The sequence below is a fragment of the Bos grunniens genome, chromosome 26 (assembly GCF_055505025.1).
Source record: "Bos grunniens cultivar Pamir isolate PY7600 chromosome 26, Bosgru_T2T1.0, whole genome shotgun sequence".
NCBI lineage: Eukaryota > Metazoa > Chordata > Mammalia > Artiodactyla > Bovidae > Bos > Bos grunniens.
In genome coordinates this window covers 14,029,754-14,047,832 of record NC_141190.1, presented here as the reverse complement: position 1 = coordinate 14,047,832, position 18,079 = coordinate 14,029,754, and the positions used below count along the sequence as shown (strand labels likewise).

The 18,079-nt window shown below is 37.3% G+C and overlaps 1 protein-coding gene across 30 annotated transcripts in view; it reads left to right on the top strand.

The window, feature by feature from the left end:
* Nucleotides 1–18,079, top strand: part of CPEB3 (cytoplasmic polyadenylation element binding protein 3) — a 348,047-nt gene that overhangs the window by 169,184 nt on the left and 160,784 nt on the right. For 19 of the 30 annotated variants that reach the window (XR_015155640.1, XR_015155642.1, XR_015155637.1 and 16 more), the window contains 2 exons: nt 1,100–1,259; nt 8,364–8,420. Coding sequence is in view for 23 of the 30 variants with exons in the window: in XM_086378566.1 (XP_086234692.1) it covers nt 1,100–1,259; nt 8,364–8,420 (217 nt within the window). In the remaining 7 variants the exon portion in view is untranslated. The remainder of the gene's footprint in view (nt 1–1,099; nt 1,260–8,363; nt 8,421–18,079) is intronic. The other 11 variants (XR_015155643.1, XR_015155641.1, XM_086378576.1 and 8 more) reach the window with 1 other exon arrangement.

The window sequence follows — 18,079 nt, the reverse complement described above, 5'->3', positions numbered from 1 at the left end:
AATACTGATCTTTAAAACTCAAGTTTCTATCAAACTGTTCATTTTTTAAAGCGATCAAAAATATAAATATTACAGTCTATATAAACAGCAGTTTGAGGACATAAATAAAAAGTTAATTATAATACCTACTATGTGGGTTAGGGCCCTATTATTTTCAAAACTCTCTCTGATCAAATCATATCTAAAAGGCAGAAGATGCCTAATCATAGAACCACGATTTTTAAGTATTCAACTGAGCAATACCTACTTGCTTTACATGCCTTGTCAAATGTATATCCAAAATTACAGGAATAAGAATGAAGGAGATGAAATCAGTGGTTTAACATTCAAAAGTCAGATAATGAAAAAATAATGGCAACTAAGAAATGATATATATTAACCACAGAACTCTTTGTATGAAAAGTTTTAATGAATTGTGAACCATTGACCATTACAGACTTTAAACCTTAATATTTCTTCTTTCCTGTGTGAAACCAGATAATTAAACCAGTCTATCTCAAGTATGACAACCTTGGGTTAAAGGGTTTTTCATGTAGTGTTTTTCAAAAGGTAGTTTTAGTACTTTGGACACATTTTAATTTGTATAAAGTATATCTAATGTATGGAACTTAGTAATAATTATTAAAGATGCCCAATATGATTAATTACATTGAAACTATAGCCTCCTTTTGATTTTTTAGGGAAATGTTTCCATTTGTAGACTGAGCTCTTAGTGTCTTTCTTTAGGGAAAAAAGTCTCTATTCGTTTGAAGAGAACATTCATTTGATAGTAAAGGCAAAGGGTGAAGGGTTGAAGGCAAAGTCGACTCACTCAACTCTTTTTTGAATTTACTTTTTTTAGTTCATTTGAGAGAAAATCTGTCTGAAGTACTGGAGCATATACATTAAAGAATTATTAGGGAAAAGGGTACAATTTAATTAATTATGAAAACATATTAAACTTCATGTTGTCAAGTCATTATTCTTAATGAAAAGAATGACCGTGTTATTAAAACTACCTTGAGTCTTCATTCAAGTCGTTAATCCATGGCAAGAAGCAAATGATATGGTTATTAATTTTATGAAGTAATTTTATGTATTATTTTGTTTTTATTTTTAGGACCGGAGTAGGCCCTATGACACTTTTAACTTGCACTCGTTGGAGAACTCCTTAATGGATATGATCAGGACAGATCATGAGCCTCTGAAAGGTAAACACTACCCTCCCAGTGGCCCACCAATGAGTTTCGCTGATATAATGTGGAGGAATCATTTTGCAGGTTAGGAATATTCATATGTCCATTCCTTGCTTGGTGTTTTAAACAAAAATCAGCTTTTTATTAATTGTGTTTTGTTTTTCTTTTTTGTTTTTGTTTGTTTGCTTCTGTAAAGCATTGTGGAATGTATTTAAAGTTGATTTTTTTTTTTTTTAAACCTGGGTTCAGCTACCTATCATAATCACGGTTGACTGCTTTAATCATAATGTCTGGCAGAAGCATGTGCTGGGTAGCTGAGGTTGTGGTTTATAGCATGAGACCAGAAGCCAAGTTTTCCGGGCTTTGTGTATTTGAAATCCTTGGCCGAATCTGGATTAATTCATTTAAATCCAAGTCTACTACAAGGAAGTATGAGATTTAATCTCCAAAGGCTCTGTCAGAAAACTTTATAGAAAAGGGTTTTATTAAAATACAGTCACTTTCCTAGGGTAGGAAGTATCAGTACACAGACTTTAAGAGCAGGTAGTGACACTTTGCATTCTCTAAGGCTAAACACAGGGAAAATGTTTTGAGTTAAATGTAAGGCATAAAGTCCCAAGGTCAGCAATATTAGGATTTCCTATTTTTAGAGCCCATGTAAATTCAGGAGAGGGGGTGATACTACATTCATGATTATAGATAGTTCTTGTTATGGATTATAGGAATTCTTGGGGGCATTATGATATTTTAAAATAGTAAAATAGAATTTTTCTGTGGAAATAGCCATTGTATTTGGGTTGAGAGCCTAACTATCTGAAAACTGGAAGAGTTAGGCACAGGGACACTCATCTTGTGTGAACCCTTATGTCCTCTAGAGTTGTGAGGGATCTGATCCCCTCTGGTTCTCTGCAGGCTCTTATATAGGATATGACTGACTGGGAACGTGATAGTCATTTCCTCACGCCACACCAAAAATCTATTTCATCATTTTCTTGTCACACTCATGATTTTATGCTGCTTTCCTCAATTTCTAGTGAAAAGAAAGTAGTTAACAGGCTGTGAAGAAAATAAAAGATTTTGACAAAAGCTATATTTTAAGGCCTTCAGAAGTAGGAAAAAAACTGCCTCTCATTTTGTCATTGTTATATTTAGTCACTATTACCACATCTTTCTTCAGTAAAGATTAGGTACATGGTAATTTCACTTAGAAGTGAGAATGGTGTTAAAAACACACACACACACAGACACACAATATTCACAGATTGTTTTGTGTTTTTAGTATCTTCTAAGGCTACATTTGTCGTCCTTCTCTACCAGAACAGCTGTAAGCCCATCCTGTTATTCTAAAGAAGTCAGCCCTTGTTCTTTATGCGTGTCTGTCTTATCTTGGTCTGTATTCTTCTAGCAATAAAAGATTATGAAAGGATGTTAGATTATGGTTTATAAAATAATTTTCTAGAGTTTTGTGAATATTGATTAAGCAGGAGCTGTCGTGCTTTGTTGAGAGTAGCACTGCTAAAGTGCATGGAGGGTACCTTACTGTGGGACAGGGTAAATAACTTATTCCACTTGTGGTGGCCGCCCCCCTTTTTTACATTTTTAATTGGAGAGTAATTGCTTTACAATGTTGTGTTGGTTTCTGCCATACATCATTGTGAATCAGTCATAACTATACATACATACAAAGATATATATATACATATATATATCCCCTCTCTCTCAAACCTCCCTCCCCCAGCCCCAACGCTGGGGCCCTTTTTTCTTATGTGTCCAGCTACCTCTGCATAAATTTCTCCAGTACACTTACAAATGTGAGGTTTCATCTGTAAAAGGCTTTTGAATTGTACTTTAAGATACAGCATGACCTAAGAAGTTGAAAGGCATTTAATATGTGCATTTTTACAGTCTCAATATGGTTACAGCTTCACAATTCATACCACTCACAGTGATTTCCTGTGAATGATCTGCTTCCCATGGTCAGTTACGTCTCCATGTTATTGTCCCCTAGTTAGGATGTTTGAACTGCCTGCTTCCTTTTTCCAACTGGGAGACTTTTCCATTTGGTTATAGCACCATATGTTTGATCCTTATTACTTCTAAAAACATAATTATGATGCCAGCATTTTAAGGGAAAGATTTTCAGTAATTTTTTACTTTAAAAGTGGAGCACAGTATAATAACTAAAAGATAATTTAAAAATAAAAGAAATATTGTGATGGTGTATCTTTTTTCCCCTTGCATAATAAACACTCTATTTATCTGGTCTTTATAATTTATTAATAGACCTTAACTTTGGACTCTTAGGTTGTTTTTAGCTTTTTCTCCATTATAGGTAGGCAATGCTGCCATGGATGAATTCTTGCATGTAGTTTTTTCTTTAAGGTAAATTCATAGAGAGGGTCTCTGGGTCAAAAAATGGCAATATCTAGATGAATCAAGCTTTAAGAGAAAGGTGATAGGCTAGGGTACCTATCATGTGACTTCTGTATGAGTCTGCCCAAAAACACTGCTCCTTATCTATCCTTTTCTTCCTCCTGCCATTAATATCCTCTTTTACTTGAAGACTATTTTGAGGGTCTCTAAATTCAAGTTAGAGAGTCATTGGTTTTTTGTGCGCTTATTTGTTTTGGTGTTTTGCTCTGGATTTCAGTTTTCTTTAGAAAAAAATACATTCTCGCTCATTGTAAGACATTCAAATGGTATGTAAAAAGACAAAAGAAAAGTGAAAAAACACCTGAACCTTACTACCTAGAGATAACAGAGATTATTATTAACATTTTCCCAAACATTTTATATTCTCTCTATAGGGTATGAGGTATTTCAACTCAGCCTTTCTGATTTTACAGCCATTCAAACCTGGGTAATAAAGTAAACCTTTTTATCCCTACAGAATTTACTCCTTCTAGCTAGGCTGCAGCTAAATGTTAAAGGCTTTCAAATGCAAGCTGTCAAAATTGTGTCTTTGCCATAGATGCAAGTAGTGATTACTGAAGGATAAGCATTCTGTCATTATAAAAAACTACCTAAAGGAGAAAGAAAAACAATCCTCCTAAGTTTTATTGGCTTTCCAAAATTTTTTATCTGAATAGTGTAAAAAAAATATAATTAAGTAGGATATCACATTCCTACAAAATGGAAGTACTTCATGATGTACATAAAGTAAACATGATGAAAATAAGTGCACAGTGATATTTCATTGTATAAATGTTTTCAATAAGAAATCCTTTTATTCAACTTTTCTCTTGAATCGAGGGGGAAAAGGATGAGTGAGGCCTTAGTAGGAAGAGTAGTCCTCTGTCCTCTTTTCTAGTGGACATAGGGAATGCTAACTCTTCTCCTGACTATGAGAATTAGAGGGATTTCTGGCATCAGAGAGTTATGATTAGAGGTAAGGGAAAGGTTCATCCCTGTACCCTCTTGAGTTGCTACCAATGAAGAGGCTTTATCTAGCTACTGGGGAAACCCCTCTGAAAACTCAGGGACATTAGGTTTGATTATTCATACCCTCTCTTGGGATTTTTATTCAAAGAGGACTAAGTGACGTGAGAGAAGAATAATAGGGAAAAACCAACAACCGTGCGCTGGGCAGGGCAGGTGACATTATGAAGTCCCCTCAGCCTGGCTGTTATAGCACAAGCGGGCACCATGGCAAGAAAACAGGATGGAATCACCTTCCTCTCATCCCACTTAGTCTGCATGTTGTGGCAGAGGAGTAAGCTTGGCTGGCTATTTGGGGGTAGTGCCTGATGAAACATTTAGCATTACACAGCCTTACAGAACATTGACTCCATTTCTGAAATGTTGAGGTCACCTTGTTTTAGAAAAAGTGCACCTTCGTTACGTTTAGTTGATTCAGAAAAGTATACGGTCTCTTTACTTACTTGAATTACTGCTCCAGTTCTGTTTTTGTACTACCTCCCTTTGGTCCATATCAGTCCGTCTTGTATAAAAGTTAGCTGATTGCAGAAACTGTTAGGGCACAGGCTCTAAGTTAGCAAGAAGTGATAGTTTCTGTTCTGTACAAAAGGGAAGACAGTACATAGAAGTTGAGTGATTTTTTTTTTTAAGTAGGTAACTCCCATTAATTTGTCCAGTGATCCTTTTAGTATAGCACTATAATCACCTGAGAGTAAGAAAAAGATTAAGGGTACTTAATCCTGGGTATACCTCTGCAAATTTCTGGCTTTAATTGTTCTAGGGTACAGCCTGAAATGAGAAAATGTAGGCACAAAGGAATTGATAACGTACCAAAAATTATTCACTACTGGTATGCAAAGAAACTAGGATTTGACCTCAGGTTGAACCTCATTTCTTTTGCTTTGTGGTTCTTTGAAACATATTTTTAAGTGTTATAGTACCATACTTTTATAATTTTCCCTTAAAAGGGATTTGAAGCACCATTTTATTGTGTTCTTACCTAATGCATTATTTTATCTTATAGATACTTTTTCTGAGACACTGTCTCTTCAACTTTATTGGGAAAATTGGTAGGAAATAGAATCCAATAGAATGTGCATTGTCTTATAATGTTTTCTAGAACAGAGCACTCACATTCTGTTACATAAAGGTCTCGAAAGGACTTGACTTTTTAGAACATATGGGAATGATTAGAGAAAGATACAGCAGTTGTTCCCTATCTCATAATGGTATTGCAGAAGTGAAGAGGTGACTTTCATAATCAATTACGAAATAACAAAAATTCCAGATTTTACTTTGGACTTATAGAAGTATAGGTTTAGTTTGACTCTGAAACTTTAAATAACAGTAGAGACAGTTTTTTATAACTAGCATCTTAAATATGAATATGAATTGAGCTTACGAGACTGTGATGTTTACAGTCTGAATAACTGTATTCTCCAACCCTATTCTCTAACCTTGCTCCCTTCCTCTCCCACCCCCATTTATCAGGCCTTATGCAGTGGGGAAAGTGGGACACAGTCTCAGATTTCCACAGCATCATTTAACTCAGTAAAACCAAGTATGCCTTCCAGTTTTCGAAACCTTATATTTTACACTATACTTAAAAGATAGCTAGCTGACAAGAACAATTTAAAAATAGCAAACCATGGACAGGTGACAAAATGTCACGCTGGCAGCACCAGACTGCATTAACAGAAATCACCAGATGTCACACACTTGATTCTATTTTCACAGCTGATTAAACAGCAGTAGTTGTTGGACAAAGGGAAGAAAAAAGAAATGGCCTCATCTGAGTTTGGAGTCAGTTTTTCTTTTGCTTTTGATATTTTCCCTCTCCTTCAAAATCCCAAATAACCATAAAACTTAAGGCATGCAATATATTAAATTTAAAGAATATTATAAAATAAACCTCATTTTAGATAAACCTTTACACGTATATACTCCTAAACTGTCAGACTATAAATCAAAATGCTAACAGAGCTTGTCTTTAGTTGATGATCTTGTTTTTTTTCACTTTTCTGTATTGTGTGTTTTCTCCAATGAAAATGTATTTTATAATCTGGACATTAATTTTTGAAGAGGTAGAGAAAGTAGCTTAAAGAAGCCATAAACAGTTCACTAGAAAGGATTTGCATATTGTTGGGAAAAAATTATAGATTACATTTAAGTAATTGATTATGATGGATTTGACACTGAACTGGAGTTTCTCATAAAATCTTTAGTGGATGATCTTGATCTAGAGATCATTAAAGTGACCTCGAATTGGCCAACAGTAGTAGGAAGGATACCAGGAAGGGCAAAAATTTTCTTCTTTTCAGCAAGTAGTGATACTTTTATTTACAAAACATTGCCTAAGGCTCTTGTTTTGCTACATCTTTAGAAAGATTGAATTGGAAGTAATCAGTGTAGAGGATGATAATTAGACTCAAACTACAGATTTTCCTTTCAGCTTCATCTTTCCAGGCTGAAAAGTTTTAAGACCTGATGGAAAGAGTATAAAAAGGATCCAACTTCTGGAGGACTACAGAGAGGGGTGCCCCTTAATGTTAGGGAACATAAGGAGTTCCAGAAACATAAAAACTATTGTTTGATGTAGTAGTAATAAACTACCAATTCTTTACCATAAATGATTGTAGCACAAGAAATAGAAGTTGAATGAGCTAAATCTGGGCTTGCTTGGTTTTCTTCATAGCCCTTTATAGTTATGAAAACATTTAGGGAACATCCCTACTTTATGGGGAACATACCATTATCTGAATATTCCTAGGTCAGAGATTGAGAGACTGTCTCAAATGCACCCTTTTCTTAAATTCTGATTGGCAGTGTTTGGATTTTTTTAGGGCAGATTTTTCAGTGACTGGTTGTTTGTTAAGTTTGAATACCTCAGAATATGATAAGTAAATCATATCCACCTCCTTTTCCCCAAATAATTAATACATCTTCCACTCTTAAACCCCTGAGGCTATTAGTTAAAACATTTGATTCAGCCTTGGCATCTTATAGACCAGAGAGTAAATATTTTAGGCCTATGGGCCATATGGTTTCTGTTGCACATTATTCTTTGTTTTTTAAATTTTGTGTTTGTTTTTACAACTCTTTATAAAAATGATTCTTCGCTTGACAGCATACAGCATACAAAAACAAGCATCTGGTCCCCGGTTACTGTAAGGACAAAGGTCTGGACATAAGTATTATGTCCAAGGTCATCTAACTAGTTAGTGATAGGGGCAGCACAGGAACCCTAAATTTTTTGGCCAGTAATTGTTCCCCACTATATGTTACGTAAATTTACATCTTTCTTCTGCTCGCCATTCTGATCATTATGTTGCATTTTGAGCTGCTTTGAAATGTTTGTCTTTGAATTCTCTCTAAGCTTCAAGGTTATATACTTCTTTGAATTCATTATTTTGCTGCTTGAATTTGAAGAGCAGTGTAAATTGTTTAAATAAAATGTGTAATCCAGGGAGTTGGCATGTTTAAATTGGAATGCGGGAGATGCGTTAAAATTTCCTATTATAATGGAAGCTTCTTTTTTGTTTTGGTTTATTTTATTTGTTGCTATTGAGACTTTGGCTTTGTTTTAAGATTTTTCATGTGTATGTTTTATGACTTGATTTAAAACTGCTGTAACTGCTGTGGCCTTTGATAGCATTGTTTATAGTTTAATCTGTTTTAGTTTTTTGTAATGTTCATATTGTGCAATATATTTGTGATTATATTTAAACATTCTTTTCTTTGTGCTTAAAACAGAATTGTTTTATTTTTTAGGACGCATGGGAATAAATTTCCATCATCCAGGAACAGATAATATTATGGCACTTAACAGTAAGTCTCCATATGAAATATTCTGTAAAATTAGCAATCGACAGCATGTAATTTCCACTTTCTCAGTTGTTCATTACATTTCAGCCTGCCACTGACTGCAGTGAAGACCATTGTTTTATACCAGTGGCTTTCAGAGTATGTTCTCAAAGTGTGATCAGTGGACCATCAACATCAGCATCATTTCGGAACTTAGTAAATATGCAAAATCTCAGTCCCCGCTGCAGATCTTCAAAATCAGAAACTTTAAGGATGAGGCCCAGAAATCTGTGTATTACTAAGTTCTGTAGGTGATTCTGATGCAGGCTAAAGTTTGAGAACTGCTACTGTATACAAGGGACTGAAAAATCACAGTCCTGGGAGCCACATCTGGCCCCCTGCCTGTTTTTGTAAATGATTTCATTGAAACAGCCACACCCATTCATTTATGGATTGTCTATGGCTACTAGTGTTCTACAATGGCAGAACCAAAACTACACTAAACTATTGTCTGGCCCTTTACGGAGAACTTTGCTGACCTCTGCTGTGTACTGTTGCAGTGGGGGAAGGAAGGAGGGCAGGACGAAGGTGGGAGATGAAAGGAGAGAGGGACTGGGCTAGACAGTATGAATAAATAGATCAACTTATTGTAACTCAGAATTTTCTCATTGTGGTAGATAGCCAACTGGAATTCAAACTGGCCACCTGGAGTCCCCCATTAGTGGACTTTGCATAGGAATGGTCAGTAGCTTTGCTGCTTAGTGATAGTTTTGTCAGTATAGTTGTTGGATTGAGCTCTGGAACCTCAGAGCCTCATTAGCCAGAAAGTCGTTGTATTAAATAATACCGCAAGAAATACCTGGCTGGCATCAACTCTCCTTCCTAGTGCCTATGGACCTAATAGCTTTGCAGAAGAACAGTCCCTAAATGGAAATTGTCCCTTGTCCAAAGGACAATACAAGCCATTGAATCCCTCAGGATATAAGTTTTCTTTTCCATCAAATGAGTGATATCAGGTTGTCTCCTCTCATCCTCCCTGACATACAAGCTGACTCTCAACACACAAGGAGGACATACTGGATCAATCTACTGTTGTCTACAACATTACCTCTTCTCTTCTTGCTTGAGTAAGGATGGTGAAATGCCATTGGTGTTCCTTAGAGCATATTTAGGTTATCTCTAAAATATATATTCCATATTTCTCTTGGTTCTGACATGTAGCCTGCCTTCCAAGGAGCACTGCTGAGAACCACTGGCATTATTTGATAAGGCGGTCCTAATTCGTTCCATGCATTTGTTCTAAATAGCTACTATCTCCTCTTTTCAGGGGTCTTGAAAACAATGAAAATTCCAGGCTATCCCCCTCTATTTTTTAATTTCTAGAAGAAAGGTCACTTTACAGTTAGATTCTGCTACCTCTAACTTTTTTCCTAAAAGTAGGTATTTTAGGGTGAGGATTAATAAACATGCTTAGCTTGCTGAACTACAGCAATTTTGTGAACCTTTGTGAGAGCGCTTCAGTTAGAGGATGGGATTTAGAATTGAATGTAAAGGGAAAGAACAGTATGATAGTGTATCTGCTTGAGGGAATACGTGTGTATTTTAGAAAAGACCTAATTTGCCACGGTATAAGTCTTCTTCTGCAAGAGGGAGAGGATATAATTTATGATTTTCTGTGTAAAAAATGAAGCTAAAGGACACTTTTCTTTTTAAAAGGTTTTGATCCTCTTTGATTTGATTCTCTTTAATCTCTGCTTTTAAACAAGAGATTTCATTTCTGTTCTCTCCACTTTGTGCATGTTGTCTAAACCCCCCGTTTAGCCTTGAAATTTCCTCATCTCTAAGAGAAGAAGACTGAATTAGGTCATCGTAATGATTGCTTTCAGAATGAAGATTCTGTGATGCTGTAATATTTTTTAAAGTACCAAAAGGGTCATTTTGTCAATATCTGTATCAAATGTTGATGAATTATGCATATTTACAACATTATGGCAGATACCAGAGCACATCCATCTTCAAGTGACTATGGGTACTGCCCTGTAGGCTCCTGAGAGTAAACCATAACACAAGCAGGGTTTGACGTTTGCATTACTCACTGTCAGTGTGCTTTCAAAGTTGACTTCAACTTGAAATGATCAGAATAAACAAAATATTCTCCTTGGTAGATACTTATGGGGTCTATAGGTTTTGACAGATTTGCTGTGATAAACCTTTTTTTCCCTTGTATAGTTGGACCCAGCCCACCTGGTAACTTGTATATAACATGCACAAACACACCTGTGTATTTTTTGTCTTCCCTTTTATGCCTACAATTTGTCAGCCTGGCAGTTACTGTCCTGTGACTGGTCTGTACTTATTTTCCCTCAGCCTTCATGTAGATGAGGTCACAAATCACATTGAGATGAGGTCACAGATCAGTAAATCTTTATTAATTCAGAATTTGTGATTATTCAAAGAGGCTGGGTTGAAGTTGAACTATATTTTCAGGCCAGAAGGGACTGGCTAAGAAAATTAAAGAGAGTTTAATCAATGGTTAAACTTTTTAAAAAAGGAAATGTGAGTCAGTGGTAGTGTTTTTTTATTACCCCTTTTTGCTATGCAAAATTGATGCTTCCCAGCTCTGTTCATAATGCTGCCATTTGCTATATCTTCAGAAAATCTCCCATTCTTTTACTTTCCTAATCTTGCTCAAACCCAACACTCTCCTGAAAGTACCATGTTGTCAGGTTTCCTGACTTGAGGAGACAGAGAGAGGTGTCCTGCTGAGCATTTTCATATCTCATTTCCACTCCCCAGCTTTTAATAGGCCAGTGTCCCATTTGGGGGATATTCCTAGTGCATGTTTTCCAGCTATACCTTCCTCTCAGAATCACCACTGCCAGTGCCATCTAGAAGCCAGAAAATGGAGCTTGGGAGAAGAGGGTAGCTATAGAAAACAGTAGACTGGTTAGACATTTAGAGTGTGGAAAGACTGGCAATATTTGTGGAATGCCAGAGAGTCTCCTGAGTTTTCCTATTTAAGACCATGAGTCGGGACTTCCCTGGTGGTCTGGTGGTTAAGAATCCACCTTATGATGCAGGGGATGCAAGTTCGAACCCTGGTCAGGGAACCAAGATCCCACATGATGCAGGGTAACTGAGCCCATGCCCATGTGACACAACTAGAGAGCCTGTGTGCCACAACCAAGACCCAATGCAGCCAAGAAAATAAATAAATACATATTAAAACAAACAAACAATGAATCTAGTAAGAATTAGCAGACCAACCACTGGGGAGGAAACATAAGAGACACATCTAAATTTTGGCTGGTCCCCAAAATAATAGTCCTCAACTATCAGAGAAGTAACTACAGAAGCAGAGATGGGAAGATTCTGATCCATCAGTAAGTTCTGCCACTTGTCTGCTATTTCCAAAATGTAGTTAGTTTTGAAACAATATGCCCCTGCCTTTTAAGCTGTTCATGTATTTTTTTTCTTAGTTTTTTAATAATTCTCTCTTTTCATCCTCTTTGCCCTTACACCAAAAACACGAGAAGTTTGCATAATGTAGTTTTATTTTTCCTTCTTTAGAAGGAAGGAGACTACTGAAAGTACTTCCAGCTATATATGTAGTAGTTCTATTAGCCATATTTTTTTCTAACACTTAACTGTAGCTTGTGTGTTTTCTTTGGTGTGTTTGTGTGTGTGTGTGTGTGATTACACCCTAGGTATAGAGTTGAGTTTAGCAGTTATGGATTTATAGGGGATTGATACCTGCCTTGATGCTTTTTCCTGTGTTATGATGATCCTCAGAAAAGGATATTGGTGCCTTCATCATCAGTCAAATGAATCAAAGTTATGTTCAAATTAAGGTTCAAAACCAGAATGCCAGGTGCTGTGATTTACTCTAGGAAAATCACTGCAGATCACTGCCAAGTATATCCCTTTGTTCCTTTTGACTGGTCAGCTCCTCTTCTTTCAGGTAGAGAACCAGCTTGGAAAAACAGTGAAATACCAGAAAGATGCCAGATGAGTACATTAGAAACGGGAAATAGTATGGCTTGGTGGTGGTTTAGTCAGTCAGTCATATTTGACTCTTGAGACCCAATGGACTGTAGCCTGCCAGGCTCCTCTGTCCATGGCATTCTCCAGGCAAGAATACTGGAATGCATTGCCCCTTCCTTCTCTATAGTATGGCTTAAGGGACAGTATCACTCAGCTTCAAGGAGGTACCTTCCAAGCAGGGTAGGAGGCTTGTGAAACATGGAGATGGAACAATAAATTAGCATAGTCAAGAAAAACATTGTCTAGAATCAGACAGATCTGGTCCCACCTTCTATAAGCTATGTGACTTTGGGGCCACATAGCTTCTTACCTTCTGGCCTCTGGTTTCTTCACCTGTAAAATGGAGATCATGATCACTAGAGTGGCTGTATATAAATCTTTTAAAGTTTAGCATAGCCGCCTTGTAGGTAATGCTCTGGTGAACTGCTGTTGTGATTGCTTGCATCAGCTTTATGGCTGCCCCTTAGGATTTCCTTTTCTTTGCATGTTAGACTTCCAGAACATATCTTACATTGGTTGTACTTAGATGTTTTCCTAATGGAATTTAAGGCAGCACACCTACAAGTCACTCACAGGCTAGAGTGGCTGTCCTGGGGTGCACTACATCTCTTTTTGTGTGAATCTTTTTTTCTGCATGAAATGCTACCTGCCTCTGTCCCCTGACCGAAACATGCACCTTCCTTGGGGCTTAGAGTTGCTATATCTTTCATGATGTTTGGCACTTTCAAAGGTGCTATACAGTGATATTTGGCATGTAAAATGGGATAGCTATTTTAGACAGCAGTTTGGCAGTTTCTTAAAAAGTTAAACATAACACACCTACCATAGAATGCAGCAGTTCTATCTTAGAATTGACTGATGTCCACAGAAAGGCATGTATGTGAATGTTTAAAGTAGGATTATTCTTAATAGCCAAAATTTAAAATAATGCATATGTCCCTCAACTGGAGAATGGATAAACAAATTGTGGTATATTCACACAGTAGAGTTTTATTTAGCAATAAAGAGAAACAAATTATTGATTCATTCAGCAACATGAATGACTCAAAATAGGCTGAATTTTAAAAACTAGAATAATGTTACATTCTAGAACGTGAACACTAATCTATGGTGAGAGAAAATACAGCAGCTTTAAGAATATTTTGAAGTAATATCATCCCTCTTTTTTCAGAGAACAAAACTGAGGACTTAGATCTTAGAGGAGTCATATGATAGGGATGGCTCCTGGTTGGCAAGTCTATGAATCTCCTACGTTATCTCTTTAGTTAAACCAACAAGAAGACAGTTATGATACTCTGAGTACCTCAGTATTTTTGTGAGATTTAGATGACGTTAGGCACATGTACAAATAAGGTTTTAATATTGCTTCGTTTGGAAAGTAGAGGGCATAGTTTTATTTAGAGTAGAGGGCTTTTTTTTAAGACAATAGCTCTGTAATGTAACATAGGTTCAGTTTTATCTAAATTAAAATTTTTCATGCCATTCATTGTTTGATGTTTCTCACCTCGTGACTAGAGTCTGTTCCCGGTTTTAAGAGGTGAATAAGAAATTTGAAGTGTCGCTTCCCTTCTGACAGGGAGAAATCATTGTTTGCCATCACTCTTCCTTATCAAACTTTTGAAAACACTGATAAATTGAGGCATCCCATAATAAAACCTTGGATGTTTGAAGAACTAAATTAATATATTTACAAAAAAAACAAAACATTGATCTGCTTGAGAAACTCTGAGGTCATTTATAGCTAATACGTTACACAGCTGACGCACCAAGAAACCTGGAGCTTAAGATTATGCTGCCTTCCACTTTGTCCTCGTTAGTAATGCCTTGAAAATATTTTTGAAGACTCTGCCTCTATTTCTACTTGAACTGAGGGCTGCCAGCGCATTTGTTGAATCAGAAGGGCAATGTAAAAGGGTTTTGGTATGAACTTTTTGCCAGGCAGACTCCTCTTCCCCCTCCCTTTCGTTCTCTGTTGGGAGTGATCTCCTTGGGGAGCAGCTCAGCTGAGAGGAAGTGGCAGAGAGGGAGCGGAACACGTGATGCTTTGATGCTAAAGTGGAAATAAAGCCAGGTTTGCTAGAATTTCAGATGGAATTTTCCAAAATTTGAAGAGTACATTGTATTTCTGCTCACCATGAGTGGATCTAAGTAGTGTTTTGTTTTTTTTTTTTAAGCAGAGTAATAAGATAGTGAAGGAATTATTTTGAGATTCTCAAAGATATTGTCTTTGAGTATTTTGAACTTTTAAAAGACCAGATCCCTGTTTCTATCTGAACAGATTTAGAAATAAAATTAGTATATAATTGTGGAATGAATATATTATAAATGATGACTGATTTAAAAAGCAGACTAGTAATCAGAAGGACATGCAATGATCTATATGTCTTAAGCATTCAGAATTCACACTGTTCTGCATAGATGCTGCACATGAACGTGGTAGGGACCTAAGGACGTTGTTGTTTCATTTTGACCTTCTCATTTAACAAATGGGGAAGCTGAGTTCGAGACTGTGTGGTTGTATGCCAGTGCTCCTGCTTTCTCAATTTGCCCCATCTGCTCCTTGTAGGAAGCTGCTGTATAGGCATAGGGGGCTCAACTGGTTGCTCAAGGGGTAGGACGGGGTGGAGGGTGGGGGAGAGGTTCAAGAGAGGATTTATTGAGCATACATTTATTTATGAGGCATCAGGGATATACATATGTCCCTTCTCAAGTTTACTGAGAAGGGACATATGTACACTTATGGCTGATTCATGTTGTGTGGTAGAAGCCAACATGATATTGTAAAGCAATTATCCTCCCAATTTAAAAAAAAAAGACTAGGAATTGGCTAGGGTGACATGATGGAGCTAGAACCATCTGCCTTCAGGTTGAAGATGATAAACTTTGCTTTAAATAATTCATTGTTAAAAGTGGTTATATTGTTTTTATACTAGTTTAACACAAACACACAAATTCAGTGCCTCTGGGAGAATATTACTTGTCACTTCGTTTATGCCCTGAATGCTCAATAAATCCTCTTTTCCCAAAACATAGAGTGATATAGCTGGTCTACATGGCCTGGCATTAAATATTGTAAAGAAGTGAAGTCTGAAATATTCTTGACTTACTTTGCTGGATTTTGGAAGAAGTTCTCTCTTTGTGTAAATATGTCTCAAGTATCAGGATTTGGGTGCTCTAAATGAATAATAAAGATTCAGGAAACTGAAAATTTACCTGCTTTCCCCTGTGGATTTCCCTGTTTGCTTCCTGCACTTGTGTCAGCAGTAGAACGTGGACTTCTCTTTTATAACACTCATCACCCTTGCAGTTAACTGTTTAATGTTGGTGTTTCACTTTAATATGTATGCTTTCAAGAGGGCAGAGACTGGCTTCTATTCATAGCTGTTTGTTGGCTTCCAGCTCAGTGCCCAGTCCATGGAGTAGGTACTAAGTCTGGGAGACTGGAAGAGAGGGAATGATATATCAGCTGTTCAGTCGCTCAGTTGTGTCTGACTCTTTGTGACCCCATGGACTGCAGCATGCCAGGCTTCCCTGTCCTTCGCCCTGTCCTTCACCATCTTCCAGAGCTTACTCAAACTCATGTCCATTGAGTCGGTGATGCTATCTTGTCCTCTGTCATCCCCTTCTCCTCCTGCCTTCAGTCTTTCCCAGCATCAGGGTCTTTTCTAATGAGGCAGCTCTTTGCATCAGGTGGCCAAAGTATTGGAGTTTCAGCTTCAGCATCAGTCCTCCCAGTGAATATTCAGGATTGACTGATTTGATCTCCTTGCAGTCCACGGGACTCTCAAGTGTCTTCTCTAACACCACAATTCAAAGACATCAGTTATTCGGTGCTCAGCTTTCTTTGTGTCCCAACTCTCACATCCATACATGACTACTGGAAAAGCCATAACTAGACGGACCTTTGTAGGTAAAGTAATATCTCTGCTTCTCAATATGCTGTCTAAGTTTGTCATAGCTTTTTTTCCAAGGAGAAAGCATCTTTTAATTTCATGGCTGCAGTCATGATATTGCAGAGAGACTGTGAAAAGCGCAGTATAACAGCCTTAGAGAATATCTAGTCCATCTTAATTTCTTCCTAAAGATTTGCTTTAACGTGGACTTGCCTGGTGGTCCAGTGGTTAAGAATTGCCTTCCAATGCAGGGAACAGGGGTTCAATCCCTGGTCCAGGAAGCTTCCACATACCGCAGGGCAGCTAAGCCTGTGCACCGCAACTGCTGAAGCTCACGTGCACTGCAGCAGGAGAAACCACTGCAATGAGAAGCTTGCACACCACAACTAGAGAAAGCATGCACAGTGAAGACCCCACACAGCCAAAAATAAATAAAAACGTTGCTTAAAAAAAGAAAATATTTTTTAAAAAGATTTAACTGTTCCTTTTGGAAAATGGTACTGACATGTATGGATCTAGCAATTAGCAGTTCATAGAGTGCTTTCACAGACCTCTCTCTGCCTTTCAAATGCTTTAAATGGTTTGCAAGACATAGTCAAAATTTCATGTTTCACTCCAGAATTATTCTCCTATCCAAGCAAAATATGGCTCTGTGATAGAGCAGTCTATGCAACTTATTGCAGGTTTTAAGAGAAAATTGGAGACTTCAAAGCATTTTCTAGATTTCAGCACATTTTAGGAATGCCCTGTGATGTTTCCTTCTGCTGTTGGGGCCCATTGATAGAAAACAGAGAATTGTGGTCATTCCTTTCTTCATTGCATCCTTGTTTTAAACAAGGCAGTGTCTTCATTTTCTGGAACTTGCTGGTGTCATGCCACCAGCAAATAGCCATCGATGGCTTAGACACACAGATTGTTCTGCCAACCAGTCCTTTAATCCAAAAAGAGCAATGACTTCTGTCCTTTTGGGTTTTTCCGGAAAGATCACTAAGGTTTCCTTTAGTAGCAATTAACTGAATAATGCTTTATTGATGGTAGAGAATTAGTGCATTTCTGAAAATGATCACTTTTACTTTCAGAACATAACCTCCCTTGTTAGTGGCAAGAATTTTAACACATTGTCACTTAAGCCTCTGGTATATGTAGATTGTGAGTCTGAGACTTGAACAAAGACTTGGTATGCAGATGATCTGGAGAGAAAATTTATTACCTGAAACTTTGCCTTCTCTTCTTTGTTAGTCTCCATGCCTACACATACCTTTGTTTTATGACTGAAGTTGTGGTTACTGTTTTCTTGTTGTTTTTCCAGACAAATGTAGTGGAAATAATGCAGTTTGGAAGGACCAGGCAGATCTGGGCTTAAATTCTGGACCCATCACTTATTTGTTTCCTTGGCAAAGTTGCCTGTGTTTTTTTATTTTAAATGGACATGTTAATCCCTTCTTTACTAACAATAAGGATTAAGCGTGCAATGTTTGATTACCAAACCTGGAAAGAAATACGCACCTAACAGATGTTAGTCTCTTATCTTCCCTCTTCTACCCATATACCCCCCTCTTTTTCCTTTTGAATTAGCAGTAGTTCTTAATCTTGCCTCTACAATCAAAATGGAACCAAAGGTGGCACCAGGGAGGGGAATGAGCTTTTCTCTGTGGTGCCAGAGTTCTTCCCACATTCTCACGTCTGTTCCTTTCCGTGACTTTCTTCCATGAAGGAACCCTCCTGCCCACTTGAGAGGAGCCTTGT